At 39.1% G+C, this 16020-nt stretch overlaps 1 protein-coding gene across 1 annotated transcript; it reads left to right on the forward strand.

Annotated features, from left to right (window-relative positions):
- Positions 1-1231: 1231 nt before the first annotated feature.
- Positions 1232-14645, forward strand: clint1a (clathrin interactor 1a). The gene is made up of 12 exons (XM_017698409.2): positions 1232-1429; positions 4767-4871; positions 5016-5112; positions 5203-5311; positions 5870-6034; positions 6988-7159; positions 7505-7727; positions 8165-8252; positions 9043-9120; positions 11126-11388; positions 12408-12591; positions 12797-14645. Exons 1-12 carry the CDS (start codon positions 1389-1391, stop codon positions 13123-13125), a joined length of 1854 nt encoding a protein of 617 aa, XP_017553898.1. The 5' UTR covers positions 1232-1388; the 3' UTR covers positions 13126-14645.
- Positions 14646-16020: the final 1375 nt, after the last annotated feature.

Consider the following 16020-nt stretch of genomic DNA (forward strand, 5'->3'; position numbering starts at 1 on the left):
TCCATAACAGAGTGGACACAATGTGCTGTTGCATCAAATGATGTTGGCTTGCCATTGCAAAATAAAGAGTTTAAATTTGACATGGATGTTTTCTGGGTAGTCTGCTGTTTCATTACTTTGATTAACATTTAAAGGAATTAAAAATCTTTTTTTTCAAATTATGACATCCCAATGGCACAGTATGCTGATAATGACCCAACTGATTTAAATATCAACGCTGTCCAAAGAAAAAAAAGTAATAACTTTACAGGACAGGGCAGAAACATTCTCAGCTTTTATTGAGGGTTAATGTAAAGAGGTTTTAATTCAAGTGATTTTGGAGCAATTCCACTTGTTCATTCACAAAACTTTCACACAATGTTGTAGATTTTTTTTCAAAAATCAACAAAAATACATGTTCTTTCTGGACAGCGATGCTATATAACCATAATAAGCCAACCAAAAGGATGCTGGGCAGATAAGAGTCCACCAGGAAAATCACCAAACTATGTTGGACTCCAGCTCTTAGTTGCCCACCACTGGACTAGAGGATGGCTAACACAAATTGTACAGTAGTTGACCTTTCATGTCTGACTTTACACCTATAAGGTGGACCAACAAGCCAAGTGTGTCTAACAGCAGCAGCACTGCTGCATCTGTTCCACTCGTACCAGTGCAACACACATTAACCACCACGCCTATGCCACTGCAGTGCTGAGAATGATCCACCACCCAAAAAATACCTGCTCTGTGGAGGCCTTGTGAGAGTCCTCCTGACCTTTGATAAACAGTGTAAAGGGGACTATTAAATTATGCAGAGAAACAAGTGGACTACAATCAGTAATTGCAGAACTACAAAGTGCACATATACACTAAGTAGAACCGATAAAAAAAGTACAAGGATGTTGTATCTAATTAAGTGGCCAGTAAGTATAAACATTTTAGTAAGCAGTGTGCTGCCTGCCTGTCTGAGTTTAACTACTGCTTCACAATTCGTCGTTGTAGGAAGTGAAATTTTAGCTTGCTGTTAAAATCACTGCTAATTTAATCACTTTTCCACGAATTTTTTTTTTCCACGAACCACAATGTTATTTAAACTTAACATTCTCACAAATAAGCAGGTGTCGAGAAGCGTGTTTCATTAAACTCTTGTTAATTTTAATACGAATAACTAAATTACAAGCTTACAAGTTGAACCAACTAACCACTCTGCTACCTTACGCAATGTACGTAAGTGACGTTCCTGGCTCATCTCCGTAGTAACCTGTCTGTCCGGCCCACAGTGGGACTCAAGTACTTTTTGAGACTTCAAGGTTTTGCTTTCGTGACAGCTCGGCTGGTACAAACGCTGGATAGAAAGGGCTGGAAGACGTGTTACCGCGACGGAAAGCCTCGCCTCTAGCGCCAAGATGCTGAACATGTGGAAAGTTAGAGAATTGGTTGATAAAGCGTGAGTATTGTTCGTGTTTTGTCGACATTCCGCGCTCGTTACTTGTTCTAAACCTGTTCCTGTTCGGCTAGAGACACGTCCTCACTCTCCGACGTCACCGCCGCACTCTATTCAGAGTAGCTAGCTCGTTAGCCGACGCTAGCTAATCTCAACAAGTTTCCTGGCTAATTTAGCTACTTAGCTGACCGGTTATTTGCGTATAGTTGACCTTCTCAGGTGACAAAATTGTTGGCAGCCAGGTTTTCGGCGCTCATATAGCCCGCAAAGTAATGTTTTAGACACAAATTCCCAAGTAAAAAGTCGTTCACGTAAAACATTAACCACAACGTTAACATTAGCTAAATAGCTAGCTGCTTAGCTAGCTAACTAGTATCGGTACTGGCTATAATAATCCATGCACTCCAGAGAAGTTAGCGAGCTTCCTGAGAGTTTTCAAAGTACTTTCTAACCAAAATTGTAGACGGATATTAACGTCCATACAGACAGACGCTCCATTATGTGGCGTTATTGCGAATGTTTTAGGCAGCATTGTAGCTCATAAATGGCAAATCTAGATATTCTCAGGGAGTTTTAGCTAACAGCTTAGCTAACTACACTTTTGACAGTGACTCGTATGACATTTAACGTTAGCTGACTTTATATTAGCACTGCTAACATGACACAGTGCTAATGTTTATCAAGTCTTCAGTGTGGGCCAAGTCAGTGGTTTATCGATTAGCTACTTGGGTACCGCGTCTGTTTATCTTAAATGTTACGAAGTTACATGTAAATGTTAGCTGGCTAAGTAAATTATGTTTTCTGGTGTACGTTTACACTGTAGGTTCAGTCTTTAACATTTAGCAACTTGTTCAGCGCAAGTAGGAGTTAATAAGAGTAGCTTAAATAGCTTGTCCGTGTTGTTAAAAGTTCCCATTCTGGATGCTGTTGGACTTTTTGTTATATATGGTAGTGATGGTTAGATACCTGTAGTATTTGTTATTTGCGAGCATAACAAAACAGTCTCTTTCACAGGGCGGCCTGTGGACATGGCCTACTTTATTCAGTTCTTAAAAACAAAGAAAGCTTGTTAGGATGCAAAGTACGTGCCACCGTTTGTCTTCAGATAAAAAAAGCATTTTACTTTCAGTGAAACTGACATGAGATTCATTTGAGCTAGAGCTGCTGTATGTCTGTTTCTGAAGAAAAATGATTGGTTTGGGGAATTCCAAGTGATTCTTAGTAACGTTACCTGACCTTATACTCAGAAACTTTGGACCACAAAATAATAAAACTTGCCTGACAAAAACAAAACTTTTGTAGTGATTTCTGAGTTTACAAACTTTGTGATAATGCCTGAATAAGGTCTCAAGCTTGAAATGTGAGCATTGAAGAGGATATTGCATAATGCCAGCGCCAGCGAAGCAGGTTGCTCTGATGTCGTTTATATTTTTCTTTTGATGGTTTCATAAAGGGACTTTCACTATATTCACTATTTCACTATTTTTCCAGGACTCAGGATACAGTTTGGTAATAGTAATAGCCTGTAATAACAGTATTCATTATTTCACTAAAAGTATTAAGAAATTATCTAACAATAATAATATTTCAATAATAAATCATCCGATGTTTGTTCTTTTAACAGAAGAGTTCAATTGTCAAATGTGGAATTATTTCTTCTTAATATGGTGCTCAGTAATAATGCTCCATTTTCCTGATTGTTCAAATACTATTGCAGAACAAATTGTTGTGCTGTTCAGTGTTTTTATAGTATTCCTTGGCCAAGGATTCCTGATTTGTGTAGGCCGAGACTGAAATGTCTATTTCAGTTTGTGTTCTCAGCTTGTGGTCAGCCATGTCGGCAGAGTCAGTTTAGAGAAGTGAAGGAATTTAATTTTGTTACCCAAAGTTCTCTCTTGACCTATTCCCTGCAGTTTGACCTTTTACAACTTGGTACTCCCAGTTTGTCAAGCATAACTCAGGAGTGCCTGGGTCCACTTGTTCTAAAGGAAAAAAAATACCCCTTGCTAAATGTATGAATATTACATAATACATTTTTAGACCATTCTGGCATTGTCTGTTACAAAAAGGATTCTGAGAGTTGCTCATGTTTGTATGGTACATAAACAGCGGGTACCGAATGAGTAGTGACTCTAGAGACCAACACAATTCTCGTGAAAATCTGCATCACAAAGCAGGAAGTGGCGAAAGTGCAACACATATCACTGCAACTGATCTTTGTTGAGAAACTGCCTATATTGGAAAAAAAATGTCCTGCCTTTGGAAAGATTAAATAGTTGCACCTTACATTTACAGAATAAATCGAATATTTCTGATTTTCTTTTTTAACCAGCATTCTTACATAAAGTCTCGTTAAATTTCCCTTGGTGCTCGTGGGTGTGATGTGTGTGATTACTCATTTTCAGGTGTCAGCTATTTATTGCCTCGGTTGTGCTGAAATGTTGGTCTTCTGCTGTGCACAATAAAAAGTGTATCAGATAGTATGGACATTCTAATCTTAGCAGTAGCCTATTTACTTTATTTAATCTTAAGTAATTTTCATGTTATACTACATTTCGCCTAACACTTTTTTTTTGTAATGTAAGAGGTAAAATATTGTTTATAGGAATGCTTTGATAAAAACATATGCTCACCAGTATGTCCAAAACCAATTTGAATGCTACAGCACACAAAATATTTAGTAATTTGTTAGTGTGCTCATTTGTACATTGCAGTCTTCTGCAGTATAAGCATTGCAGAAACTAATCTTGTGGTAATAATTCACAACTGACAAATGTAAAATATGTGCATATTGTTTGTGCATATAACTGTATGTGTAGCCCTTATACTATCTTTCTTCTCTTAGAGGAGCCAACATTTAAAAAAAAAAAAAAAAACCTTACAATGAGTTTCATGGAGTGAAGTTTCATGGAACACTTGTTTGATCCACCCTTTACACTCAGTGGGACAGTTTGGTGTAAATTCTCTGCGCCCCACCCAGTTACTAAGCTCTTTTGTGTCTTGCACAATTAGACTGTTTTTTGTCATTTCAGTCCCTGTAGTGCAAAACAGGTTTCGCATATTACTATTGGACCTGCCCTTGTGACCGGCTGCCTGAATTATTTGAATAAATGCCTGATTCTACTGATGCTTTTAAGAGTTATCATTTGAATATTGTGGTATTCTTCCTTGAGCTTTACCCTAGCTTGGTAATTAAACAAGCCTACTTGTGTGCTGTCTAAGGCGTAATTATTACAGGATGTAACTGAATTGAAGTTCGTTAATGTTATGAATCTGCTTGTTTTTGAATAGCTTTCAATAAGTGTCGCTGAATTATTCAGTTGTTCTGTTTGTTTTACAGAACCAATGTTGTCATGAACTATTCAGAAATTGAATCTAAGGTTAGAGAGGCCACAAACGATGACCCATGGGGACCCTCAGGCCAACTAATGGGAGAGATAGCCAAGTAAGTGGGATTTTAAAGGCTGCACACTCACTGCTGGTGTAAAAGGATATTCTGCTTTCTCATGTTTTCTTTCTGCATGCTATTCTTAAATGAACTCTGCGCTTAATTTTCTTCTGCTATACCTCCACTTTTGTTACACCTTAGAGCCACATTTATGTATGAGCAGTTTCCAGAAGTGATGAACATGCTGTGGTACCGAATGCTCAAAGACAACAAGAAAAACTGGAGAAGAGTTTACAAGGTAAATACTGTGACTGAAACTTCTTTAGCAAAGTGAAATTAATGAATTATGATATTTAGAGCTGTGAACTGCATCACACTGTTTTTTCAGGCTTTGTTGCTGCTGGCTTACCTGGTCCGAAATGGATCTGAGCGGGTGGTCACCAGTGCGAGAGAGCACCTGTATGACCTGCGCTCCATTGAGAGCTATCACTTCATAGGTGAGTCAGTAGGACTGAGCGAGTATGAATGATCTTACTACTCAAAAATAAGTTACTCAGTCAGATGCCTTCTGTGCCCAATTCCACACGTTTTTCAGCATATACAGTATATTATGCACACTAGCTCTGTAGTCTTTATAGCCACAAGCCCACAGTCACATTAAGACACTGTCTTAACTTGTCTAACTTGTGTGTTTTCTAGTGGTACAGCGTTGTAGCGAGCACTCAAATGTTAGGTCTGTTTAGGAGTCAGACAATGGTTTCAGTGTTGCAGTACTGATAAAGGGACTAAGGCTTACCCAGGATCCTAAAGCTGCTTTGCAGCCTAACTAGTTACCATGGTTACCACAGTCTCAGCTTGGTGTCAATGGTGCGTTTGAATGTGCTGTGGTAATTTCAGTTTTAGGACAAATTTAAAAGAAACGTCTGTTGTTAATTTGTAATATGTTTTGACTTAATTTGGTCTCATCATGTTGTTTTGTTGCTTTGGCCAGATGTTGTTCTGAACAGCTTAAGTGTGTTTAAAGTCAGTAAGTATTTTTTGCTGCTTTTTGCCAGATGAGAATGGAAAAGACCAAGGCATCAATGTGAGGCAGAAGGTGAAAGAGATGGTGGAGTTTGTACAGGACGATGACCGACTCAGAGAGGAGAGGAAGAAAGCCAAGAAAAACAGGGACAAATACATTGGTGTGTCCTCTGATAGCATGGGGGGCTTCAGATATGGTGGGTCCCACTCTTAGAAATGCCTTTCCCTCTTTTTCACTCTCTCTTTCTCCATAACTCTTATCCTAATGCCCAGCAGTTACTGTCATCACATCTGTAGCTTGATGCATAGTTGGATGTGCTGAGAATGGGGAGTTGTTTATCATGTCTGCTTCTATGGGGTTCCTCTGTGTCCTTTCTTCTTCAATTCTCACTCCCTCCCAGGAGGTTTGCATTGCCAGATGACTGAGCTCTGGGTTTATTTTGATATCCAGTAGGACTTCTTTTCTCACCACATGACAGCATAGATTAGATTCATGTTTTTGATTGAGAGGGGAAAAAATGCCTACTTTTTTTTTATAATATTTTGAAATAGCTTTTGTTTCAAATGTGTGCTATCCATTTTATGAAGGGAAAAGAAAGCCCCCTTGTGTTTCATTAGTATGAAGAACAGTAGACCTCTTTGGTTATTTATAGTGTAAGCATCAGGCTCTTATGATTCATCATCCTTCATTGCTTTTGAACTTCAAAAGAACTTTTGTACATTGATCTGTTTCTGTGATATGTGTCAGTACAACTAATTAATCATCTTTCAGTCATTATTTCAGTCATTACATTAATCATTTGAATAATATTTTAAAAAATGTAAAAATAAATTATTTAAATAGGCAAAATGCAAGTCTTCCATAAATTGTTCCTCATTAAGTGATCAGAACTTTCTACATCTTTTTAGTCTAGAACCCTCTGTTGTGCTCTGCCTGAAACATACCCTTATGCATTTTCTGTTCAGGCAGTGATTAGTGATTCACAGTCCATATAACCTCACATTTATACAAATAAATGTCTCAATTAATATAGTTCAGGATGGTAATACCAATTTTACTTATTCTAAATTTTGAGAATGGAGTTTGATGTTTGCCAGTGAAAGTGTCTGATGGCATATTGCTCTCCTCCTTTTCCTTCTGCTCAAGCAGGAGACAAGTTTGACTCACGCTCAAAGTGGGATGATGACTGGGAAGGCAATAAAGGGGCTTTCCCCTTCAGTGAAAAACTGGGAGAGATCAGTGACAAGATCGGCAGCACCATTGACGACACAATCAGCAAGTTCCGCAAGAAAGACAGAGATGACTCCCCAGACAGATTCAGGTTAGTGCCCCAGGCTGTTTCACCCCCTCCCCTTCTCTCCGCTCAGGTCATAAAATCCTGCAGTAACTTTTCAAACCATTTCTTGATCTCCTATTAAGCACAAAAGCAGAACAGAATTGAGTGAGCCATGGTCTTCAGAATGGATATAGAAATGATTTCCAAGGACCTTCTGCGCTGCACATTTCAGTGTTAGTGGGTCCATAAAGTTAAAATTCTTTTCACCTTTTCATGACTACGACTTGTCTAGCAGGACTGTTAATTATTGCCACTGTATGAAGCAAATTTGGCTTATAGTACACACAGGTGTGCACAGAAACTCTTACGTAACCAATTTTCTCCTTCCAGTGAGAATGAGGAGGACAGGCAAGGTGCACGAAATGGGCAATCTGGCAAGACTGAGTTCAAAGATGAAGAGGAGACGGTGACAACCAAAAGTGTTCAGATCGTTCAGGCCACAGAGACCACTGCCACTCGAAAGCGAGGGGGCATCCCCTCCAAAACCATAGACCTGGGGGCAGCCGCCCATTACACAGGAGATAAGTCTTCTACTAATGTAAACAGCAGCAAGGTAATAAACACTGGAGAATCATACTGATGCGGTCCAATTCATGCCCAGCTACTTTTATAATATTTTGGAATACTTATCTGCATGTAGCAAATAGCCTAACACAGTTCAAATGATGTAAAAATCCAGAGACATTCCACTATTTTAACATTTTCCATAATTGTGACATCCTTTGACTGTTGGGTGTAAACAGTGTGACATGGATCTTACAAGTACATCAGAGAATTAACAGTACATTACATCCCATTTCATTAGCCAGTGGGAACACACTGCTTACACTCAAATGGTAATGCACTATGAAAGTAATCAAGTTGAGACACAGGGCGAGAGGAAATGTTTGATAATTATGGGCTAAAATTTTATGCTTATGATTTGTGTAGAGCTATCTAGTGGTCACTATAGGAAGTGTATTTCATCTTGCTCTCTTTCTTTTGCCTCAGACAACTGACGCGGGTGCAAGCCAACCCAGTGTTGGTCTCGTGGATTTGTTCATGGCAGATTCTGTACCCACACAGCCTGTCTCTACAGGTGATTAGAGCCACATCAATTCCTTTCAGCATGCCTTTCATAGAAGTGATAAACTTCCCAATGGAGGAAGTTGTTAATCAAATAGCATAGCCTTGCAGTTGACGTAATGAAGTCCCATTAAATCCCAAATTTCACACACAGGATTTCCTTGTGTTTTGTTGTGTTACTTACTTGTCTTTCCCTGCCTTATTTAGAATGTATCAATTGGTGATATGGTTAGAGCAAAGCTTTATTGTCTAGCACCTTACTTTCATGATCCAGTACTAAAATGAAGGAAAAGTGATGAGAAGGATAACTCAGAGATTGAGAAGATAAATAAAGGTGGCAAAAGAGCTTAAGACGCCCTTGCCATTAGCATGGCATTGTGGTTTCTGGGGCCTTGGAGAGTGAGGGTACCAGGCGAGGAGGGCTGGAGCACACTGTGTTAAAGTGCAGCAGATGGGCTCTCCTGTAGCCCCTGTCTGCTGCTGGAGCATTTAGCTGCTGGGGCCAGATGTTAAAGTGGTCCCAAGTGGGGGTGGAGTGCTGAGCAGATGTGTGGCTCTATGCCTCTCTTTTACTTTTTCCCTCCCTCATCTCTTTTCTTCACCTTCACCAGTCAGACAGCTGCTTCTGCCCCCACTATTAGTCTTCTAACCACAGACCACTGGAATTCAGAGGAAAATTGTGTATGTTGCTATTTGCTACAGAGTGCTATCTAATTTTAGAGTGCTGTTCAGGGCCTGTCAGCATGCAAACAAATTGATGAAGCAAACTTATCATCTTTCCCTCCCCCATTTCCCTTCTGCAGGGTTAAGCTCAGACCTATTTGGAGGCTTTGCTGATTTCTCTTCACCTGCAGCTACAGGCACTCTTCCTTCAGCAACTGGTATGGGTGTATGACCACCACCTCAAAGCTTATTTGTGTCAAAGACCTGAAAAAAATTTGTTATTTCTGTTGTAATAACCAATGTCTCTGAGTCATTCAGCAATTCTGAGAGGAATACAAATGTCCTGGGTTACATGGCTCATAATTTAATATTATAAAGAATAGAGCCATCATGCTAAAAAAAAAGCATTTTTACTACAAAAAAATATAATTTAGAAACAGAATTTTTGTGGTGTTGATGTTTTTGTTGCTCAGTGGTCTGGAGGACCTTTCATGATTGGTGTTTTAAATCACGACAGCCATAACAATTTATGTAGAAATACCAGATATTAAAATATCACAAGTGACCAGCATGAGGTTCTCCTTTATAGCAACTGTGTCCAGTCAGCATGTTGTGCATGAGAGTGGACACATATAAAAACACATATATACTCACACAGACACTCACACACTAACAGCAGGCTATGTAGGAGGAGAACAGAGTGCAGGGACTCTGTTCAGGCACCTCCACACTTCCATTCCCTGCAGGTTAACCCAAACACCATGTGTGTAATATAAATGTGTAGGGGGTATACAGTGTCATTGAAAATGTGTTATTTTATATGTTCTTCACACAGGAAAATAAGCAAGGCTACGACTCTCGGGTCAAAATAATAATAAAGTGTGTAGTTTTTTCTTTGTCAGCATTGAAAATGGGTCCCACAGACCGAACACCATCTAAGGGTTAAATATGTCTTAACTAGTTTACAATGAATTAGAATGAGAAACAGTTGATTGTCTTAATTATTTGGCAAAATACAGTTTAGATACATACATTCATGTGAAAAAGACTGAAAACTTAATTTTCAGTCTAAACAGAAAGTTACTAATTTTTCAGAAAACATTTCTGTGAAGGTTAAATATAGGATAATCCACATGCATAAGGAAGAGGAATTTCAAACATGAGTTTAAAACAGGAGTTTCCGAAACTGGAGTCTAAAATCATTAACAGATCAACAAGAAGCTGTTACTGAAAAATGAAAATAGAAAAAATGTGCAAATCAAACATAGAAGCTGCTGGTGTTCTCTGAACAATGAACTGGCAACCTCAGAGTCCAGACTGCAACATCATTGAATGTTTTTGTGATTACTTGTATTATGAAAAGCAACAAATGCAACCAACTTTTAAGACTGAACTTTGGAAGTGTGGAAAAAGAATGAAGGCTATAAGGCTAAACTCACTAAATACTGAACATTTAGATCTTTTATTTTGCTGATGAAGCCTCTGTGCATTTTTCTGTTAAATATGATTGTGTTTTTCCTGACATTGGAAAATTAATAACTAGTGCTTAATGGTCATTTTGACAGGAAAGTAAATAAAATGACAAGTGGTCTCTGACTTTTGCATTTCCATGTCATTGCTTCAGTTATATTAAATCTTACATAACTAATACAATATCTAACCAATCTTTGACTTTACTTCTTATTTTATAGCCATAAGCAGAAAACACAAAAAAGATTAGAGGGCCAGACTTTTCTTTTCCTGGTTCTGTTTCTGACTCTGGCTATTTTGAGAGCGTGACATGAATGTAACAGAAGGCTGTTAGCATTTGCAGGGGCCCAGAGCCTGTTGTCCTCATCTGCCTGTTTATGAAAAGCAGAGAGCATAAAGCTTTTAAATATTGAAAAGGAAAGTGAGGGCAAGCCATATGGTTGAGCTCTGTGCTAAAGCTAATGAGGACAGACACATTTCATCTCATGTTGGGCATAACACAACTCCCCCTGTCTGTGTTGGAGAATAGAAAACGAAATGGACAGAGATTCTGCATACACTCTATTTGGGGTTCCTGTATTTTATTTTTTTCCCCATTACCATGTAACATCTGTTTGTGTCCCATACTTCTTCCATACTGTGTGATGTTTGTGACCCTCAAGGTTAAAGCATGATTTGGGTTACTTTTCTGTCCATCCCAATATCCATTTTTTTGTCTTAATTTTTTAATTCAAGAAACTTGTTTTGTTTCAGCCTCAGCATCCAGTGGTAATGGGGAATTTGGGGACTGGAGCGCTTTCTCAGGACCCCAGCCTGCTGCACCTGCTGCTACGCCTGCAGGGACAGACCTGTTTGCAGGCCTGCAGACTGCCCCTGTTTCTGCCTCCGCTACACCCTCTGCAGACCTCTTCGACCTCATGGGCCCATCTGTCACTACCAGCATCAGTGCCTCCCAAAGCGTGAACTTCTCCATGACCAGCACTCCAAACACGGGACTCCCCATGTCCAAATCTCAGGTGACTGTCACTTCTGTCCGCTGTCCCGCAATCCTGCCTGTTAATGAATATGTCTAGATGCAGGTGCGTCCAATCCTGGTTCTTCAGAGTTCAGATCGAACATATGTCTCAAATATTTAGATGCCCTTGATATCCTTCATTACTTGGATCAATGGTGTTAGATTAGGATTGGAGTTAAACTTTACAAGGTAATAGATGTCCAGGACCAGGATTGGACTGTCTTAGAATTTAGTAGTCTCTTTAATTTCATATGTAAATCTGTTATTGAAATTGATTGTTAATCCTTAAATAACTCTCTTCTAGAAAGTTATAACTGATCTATACCTAAAAAAGCATATGGGGGGGAAAGTGTAGCATAATTAGAGTTGCAATGTAGCATAATTTACTGAGGGAGAGACAACACTTGCTGAGATTTCACGTCAGCGGTTTAGAGAGCAGGAGAACATGAAAGTGAGACAAGCGAGGGTAAGCATGCAGCACTGCCACAATTTCCACCCACCCCCCTCCACATTACCCATCAACCCTTGCCCCCTGGGACACCCATCACAGAGAATGGCAGAATGAGGGGGAACAAGTTTGAGTCAGAAAACCATTAAATTGAAACAAAAGCCTTGTGCAAAGATGATATTTGCATGCTAAAAACCTGACCTACTTTAAAACAGCAAGATTTGTTTGGTTGAAGTTATGCTCTACCACCCCATTCTGACTAATTAGAGGGAATCAACATGCATTTTAATGTGGACTAGTAATTTTAGTGAAGTCTCCTTAACCAATTTTATTATAAGCCAAAACACTGACATGTCTTTTGACTGTCTGTCATTCTTGCTTTAGAGGAAATTAATTACTATTAGCAGTAATACACTGCTGCTCCATGTAAAGCCCTTCAAATTACAGCAGTGTTTCTGGTACAGTTAGAAGAGAATTCGGATATAGAACGTTTAACGTTTAATATGGGATGTCTGGGTTAGAATTCACTCCTCAGGAACTGACTCTTATTTGCACTCTGTTCTTGGTTCCAGCCTCTACAGAGTATGGGGACTCCACTGATACCCCAGCAGCCTGAGGTCCAAAAGCAAGAAGCCAAGCCCTCCATTCCCTCCACATGGTCTGACTCCAACGTCAATATTAGCCTGGACTACCTGGGCCCCGGCATGCAGCCTCCCAAGCCATCTCAGCCCACGCTCAACATGATGCAGCAGCAAGGTGTGCACTGGACACAAGACACTTAACTAGTTAGGATTGATGGCTCTGGTAGACAGAATGCAGATTTGATATGAAAACGTCCCCATGCATTACGTTTATGTTTTGTGTATACTTTGAGTAACATCAGGCCCTTTACAGTATTGTGTATGTGTTCTACGCTCTGGGAGTTAGTTTGATAATCTTCATCTCTCATGTTGTCCTCTAGGAGTTCCAGTCAATATGATGGCGCAGAGCTTTGCTGGCATGAACCTCGGCATGCAGCCCAGCCAAGCCCCCGTCCGTCCCCTCACCAATCCCATTGTGGGAAACATGGGCATGCAATCTGGCATTGCGGGAGGCGCTATGGGTATGGCCATGGGAGGCATGCCACTCAGTCAAGGCATGATGGGAATGAACATGGGCATGCCTACAGCCAGCATGGGAATGCAAGGCACCATGGGGATGGGGATGTCGATGCCAGTAATGGGTATGAGCTCTTCCATGGTACCGCCGAAACAAGACGCCTTTGCTGATTTTGCCAAATTTGGAAAATGAACAGAAGAGCCAGAGCCTGTGCGCTAGGACAATCTTTTTGGAAGGTGTGACCATGAAGGATTCCTAATGAGCTACAAACAAAGAGTACTTGAAAGATGTCGATTACGGCCACCCACACTTCCTTGCTCCACAGATGGTAGAAATTTAGAAAGGTGAATGTGCTATGCTCTTATCAGTCTGGCCAAGGAGCCACAATGAGAGTGGCAGGTTTGTTTTTTGTATAAGTAATTAGTGATTACACAGGTTTCTTCCATGTTGAAAATGACTTTGCTTTAAATCTCAGAATGGCGTAAAAGAATGTGATGACAATGAGTAGCCTTAGTCAACTATACACTTATCCCATTTTCTCTCCTTAATTTTAATATAAGCCCAGGCTATTAGACTCTTTAGGTTTGGGTGATCTTATCAGACGTTATCCTGTGTCCTTGTCCATCTTATACAGATTAACTTGTACCTTGTAAATATTGTTGCAAACAGACAATAAGTTATTTAAATACAAGATTATTAATGAATAATATTAATAATGAGGCCTTCTGACTGATTTGAATCAGTGCTGCCTGGTGGCGAGGCTGTTTGCTTTTTTGTCTTTATACTTGTCAAAATATCCACACAGATGTGCTGTGAAGTAGTTTTGATCTGCGTAACAGAATAATTGGAAAATCGGACAAGAGCAAGCAGCATGGCCTTAGGGATGGGTATATTTTTTTACAGAAATCTGTTCTACATCTCTGTGTAAATGTATGTCAGTTGAGCGCAGAGGCTGCAGTCATTCAGTGTCCTTACACACACGGTGCCTATGAACTTGCCTGTAACTAGTTCTCTTAAAATTTTCTTACCTAAGACAATATGAGAATACAGTATTTATTACAGGTACTGTAGAACATCCAGTGGTGTATATGTGTGCGCACTTTTGTCATTTTTGTTTGTCCCCTCATTTTCAGTGCATGGCTAATTTATATGGTGGTGACTTTTTTTTTTGTTTGTTTGTTTGTTTTGTTTGCTTGTTTGTTTTTGTTTTTGTTTTTTGATAGTAAACCAGGACATGGTGAGTGAGTTATGAGACCGTATCCTAAACAGAGTGAAGTTTGCCATGCCATACTGATCTGCTCTGAGAGTGGAATGTCATATCATTAGGACCATCACTGTGTTGTCAGGAGCATCTGTTTTTTCTTCACTTTGCACTGACTTTAACTACTAAAGCCTTCCATGCCATTCAGAAGCATTATATACACACACATGCACACACAAACAAATGACCAAATTCTGCCTTTTGTGCTTTTTTTTTTTTTTTTTTTTGTAAGGGACTGTGTTTGGTTTTCGTAGTCAGCCTATATACATTTGATAGTGGTGATGTATGGGGGATTATGGATCGTTACTGAGAAACACTATACTTTTATGCAAATCTAAAACAACCAACAAAATGACCCTCCTTTGTAAGTGTATGTCTTCAGATTCATACACTGACTTGATTGTACCCATCATGATCTTTTATGTAAGACATATTAAAGAGTTGATTTTCATTTTGGTGGGTTTTTTGTAGTTCTCTTCTTAATTATAACTGCTCATACCACAGAAGGCCTTAAAAAGGATTGCAAGTAATGCAGTTTTTCCTCTTCCTTAAAGGAGAATTCCAACAATTCTTCAATGGTTTGTGTAATTCAATTGTTAGAATATAAATTAAGTAATTTAGAGTGGTTTTATGTAAAATGCAACATTCTCTAAATAATGTCAGTGTTCATAACAGTGGTCACAGGAACATCTGAAGCATTTAATGCCAAACTGCCTGTCAGAGGGCTATCATGTAATATGGTTATGAATACATTGCCCTAACACCTTATAGTTTATGATAGTTTTAAGATGAGCTTTTGGCCCAAAACCAACAATCCTTTCATGGCAAAGAGGTACATGGAGGGTGTTTGTTTAAGGCAAAATAGTGCCCAAGGAAAACCTTTTTTTTCTTCTTCTTCCAGGTGTACTACTGTTTTAGGTGACACTTTATTTTGAGTGGTATTTTTAAAATTAAACACTCAACAGACTTGCAGTGACATGTCAAAAACATATGAGGGTTCGAATTAGGTTTTGGGCTTAGGTTAAGGTTTAGTTTAAGATTAGGGCCAGGGTTAGGGTTATGTTTTGTGTAATGGAAGTAACATCAACAGTACATCTACAAAATCAGTGTATTCAGATGCTGTGCTACTGCTACTTCACTGATACACTATATTGCCAAAAGTTAGATAAGAGACTTTTATTATCCCACTGGGGGAAATTTACATTGTTACAGCAGAATACACAGTAAGCAGATAAAGATGTGCATCAAAAAACTAAATATAAGATATACTATAGAAATAAATAAACAAGGTGTCTTAGCAGAAAAATATTTTAAAAATAAAAATAGAATTAAACTATACAAATTTACAGTTTACACATGCAGTTGTATGGATATTGCACATTTCTGAGCAGGTAATGACTGGATATCGCAAAGAAATTGTAGATATTGCACAGAACGTGTGTATGTATTGCACTTGTAACTTGTGTATTCGGTCAGCAGCAGATATTGCACATTAATTATAAGTATGATACGATATAGGTCTATGTGGCGTGTTCGTGATAGAGTGCACTATGATAGAGTGAGGTGTGAATCCAGGTGTGAATCCAAGTATTCAGTCACCCATCCAAATAATTTAATTCAGGTGTTCCAGACTGCTTCTACAAATATTTGTGAAAGAATGGATCACTTCTAGTGTGGTACCGTGGTAGGATGCCACCTGTGCATTTCCAGTTGTGAAATTTCCTCAGTACTAAATATTCCAGTCAACTGTCAGTGATATTATAACAAAGTGAATGCGATTGGGAACAACAGCAACTCAGCCATGAAGTGGTAGGCCACATCAATTG

Source organism: Pygocentrus nattereri, chromosome 8, assembly GCF_015220715.1.
Source record: "Pygocentrus nattereri isolate fPygNat1 chromosome 8, fPygNat1.pri, whole genome shotgun sequence".
NCBI lineage: Eukaryota > Metazoa > Chordata > Actinopteri > Characiformes > Serrasalmidae > Pygocentrus > Pygocentrus nattereri.

Excerpts from the sequence above, each read along its gene's own strand:
- clint1a (XM_017698409.2), top strand. The coding sequence starts at position 1,389 with ATGCTGAACATGTGGAAAGTTAGAGAATTGGTTGATAAAGC. Across the intron at positions 11,389-12,407 it reads TCCCCATGTCCAAATCTCAG|CCTCTACAGAGTATGGGGAC; the intron begins GTGACTGTCACT and ends TCTTGGTTCCAG. Across the intron at positions 12,592-12,796 it reads CAACATGATGCAGCAGCAAG|GAGTTCCAGTCAATATGATG; the intron begins GTGTGCACTGGA and ends GTTGTCCTCTAG.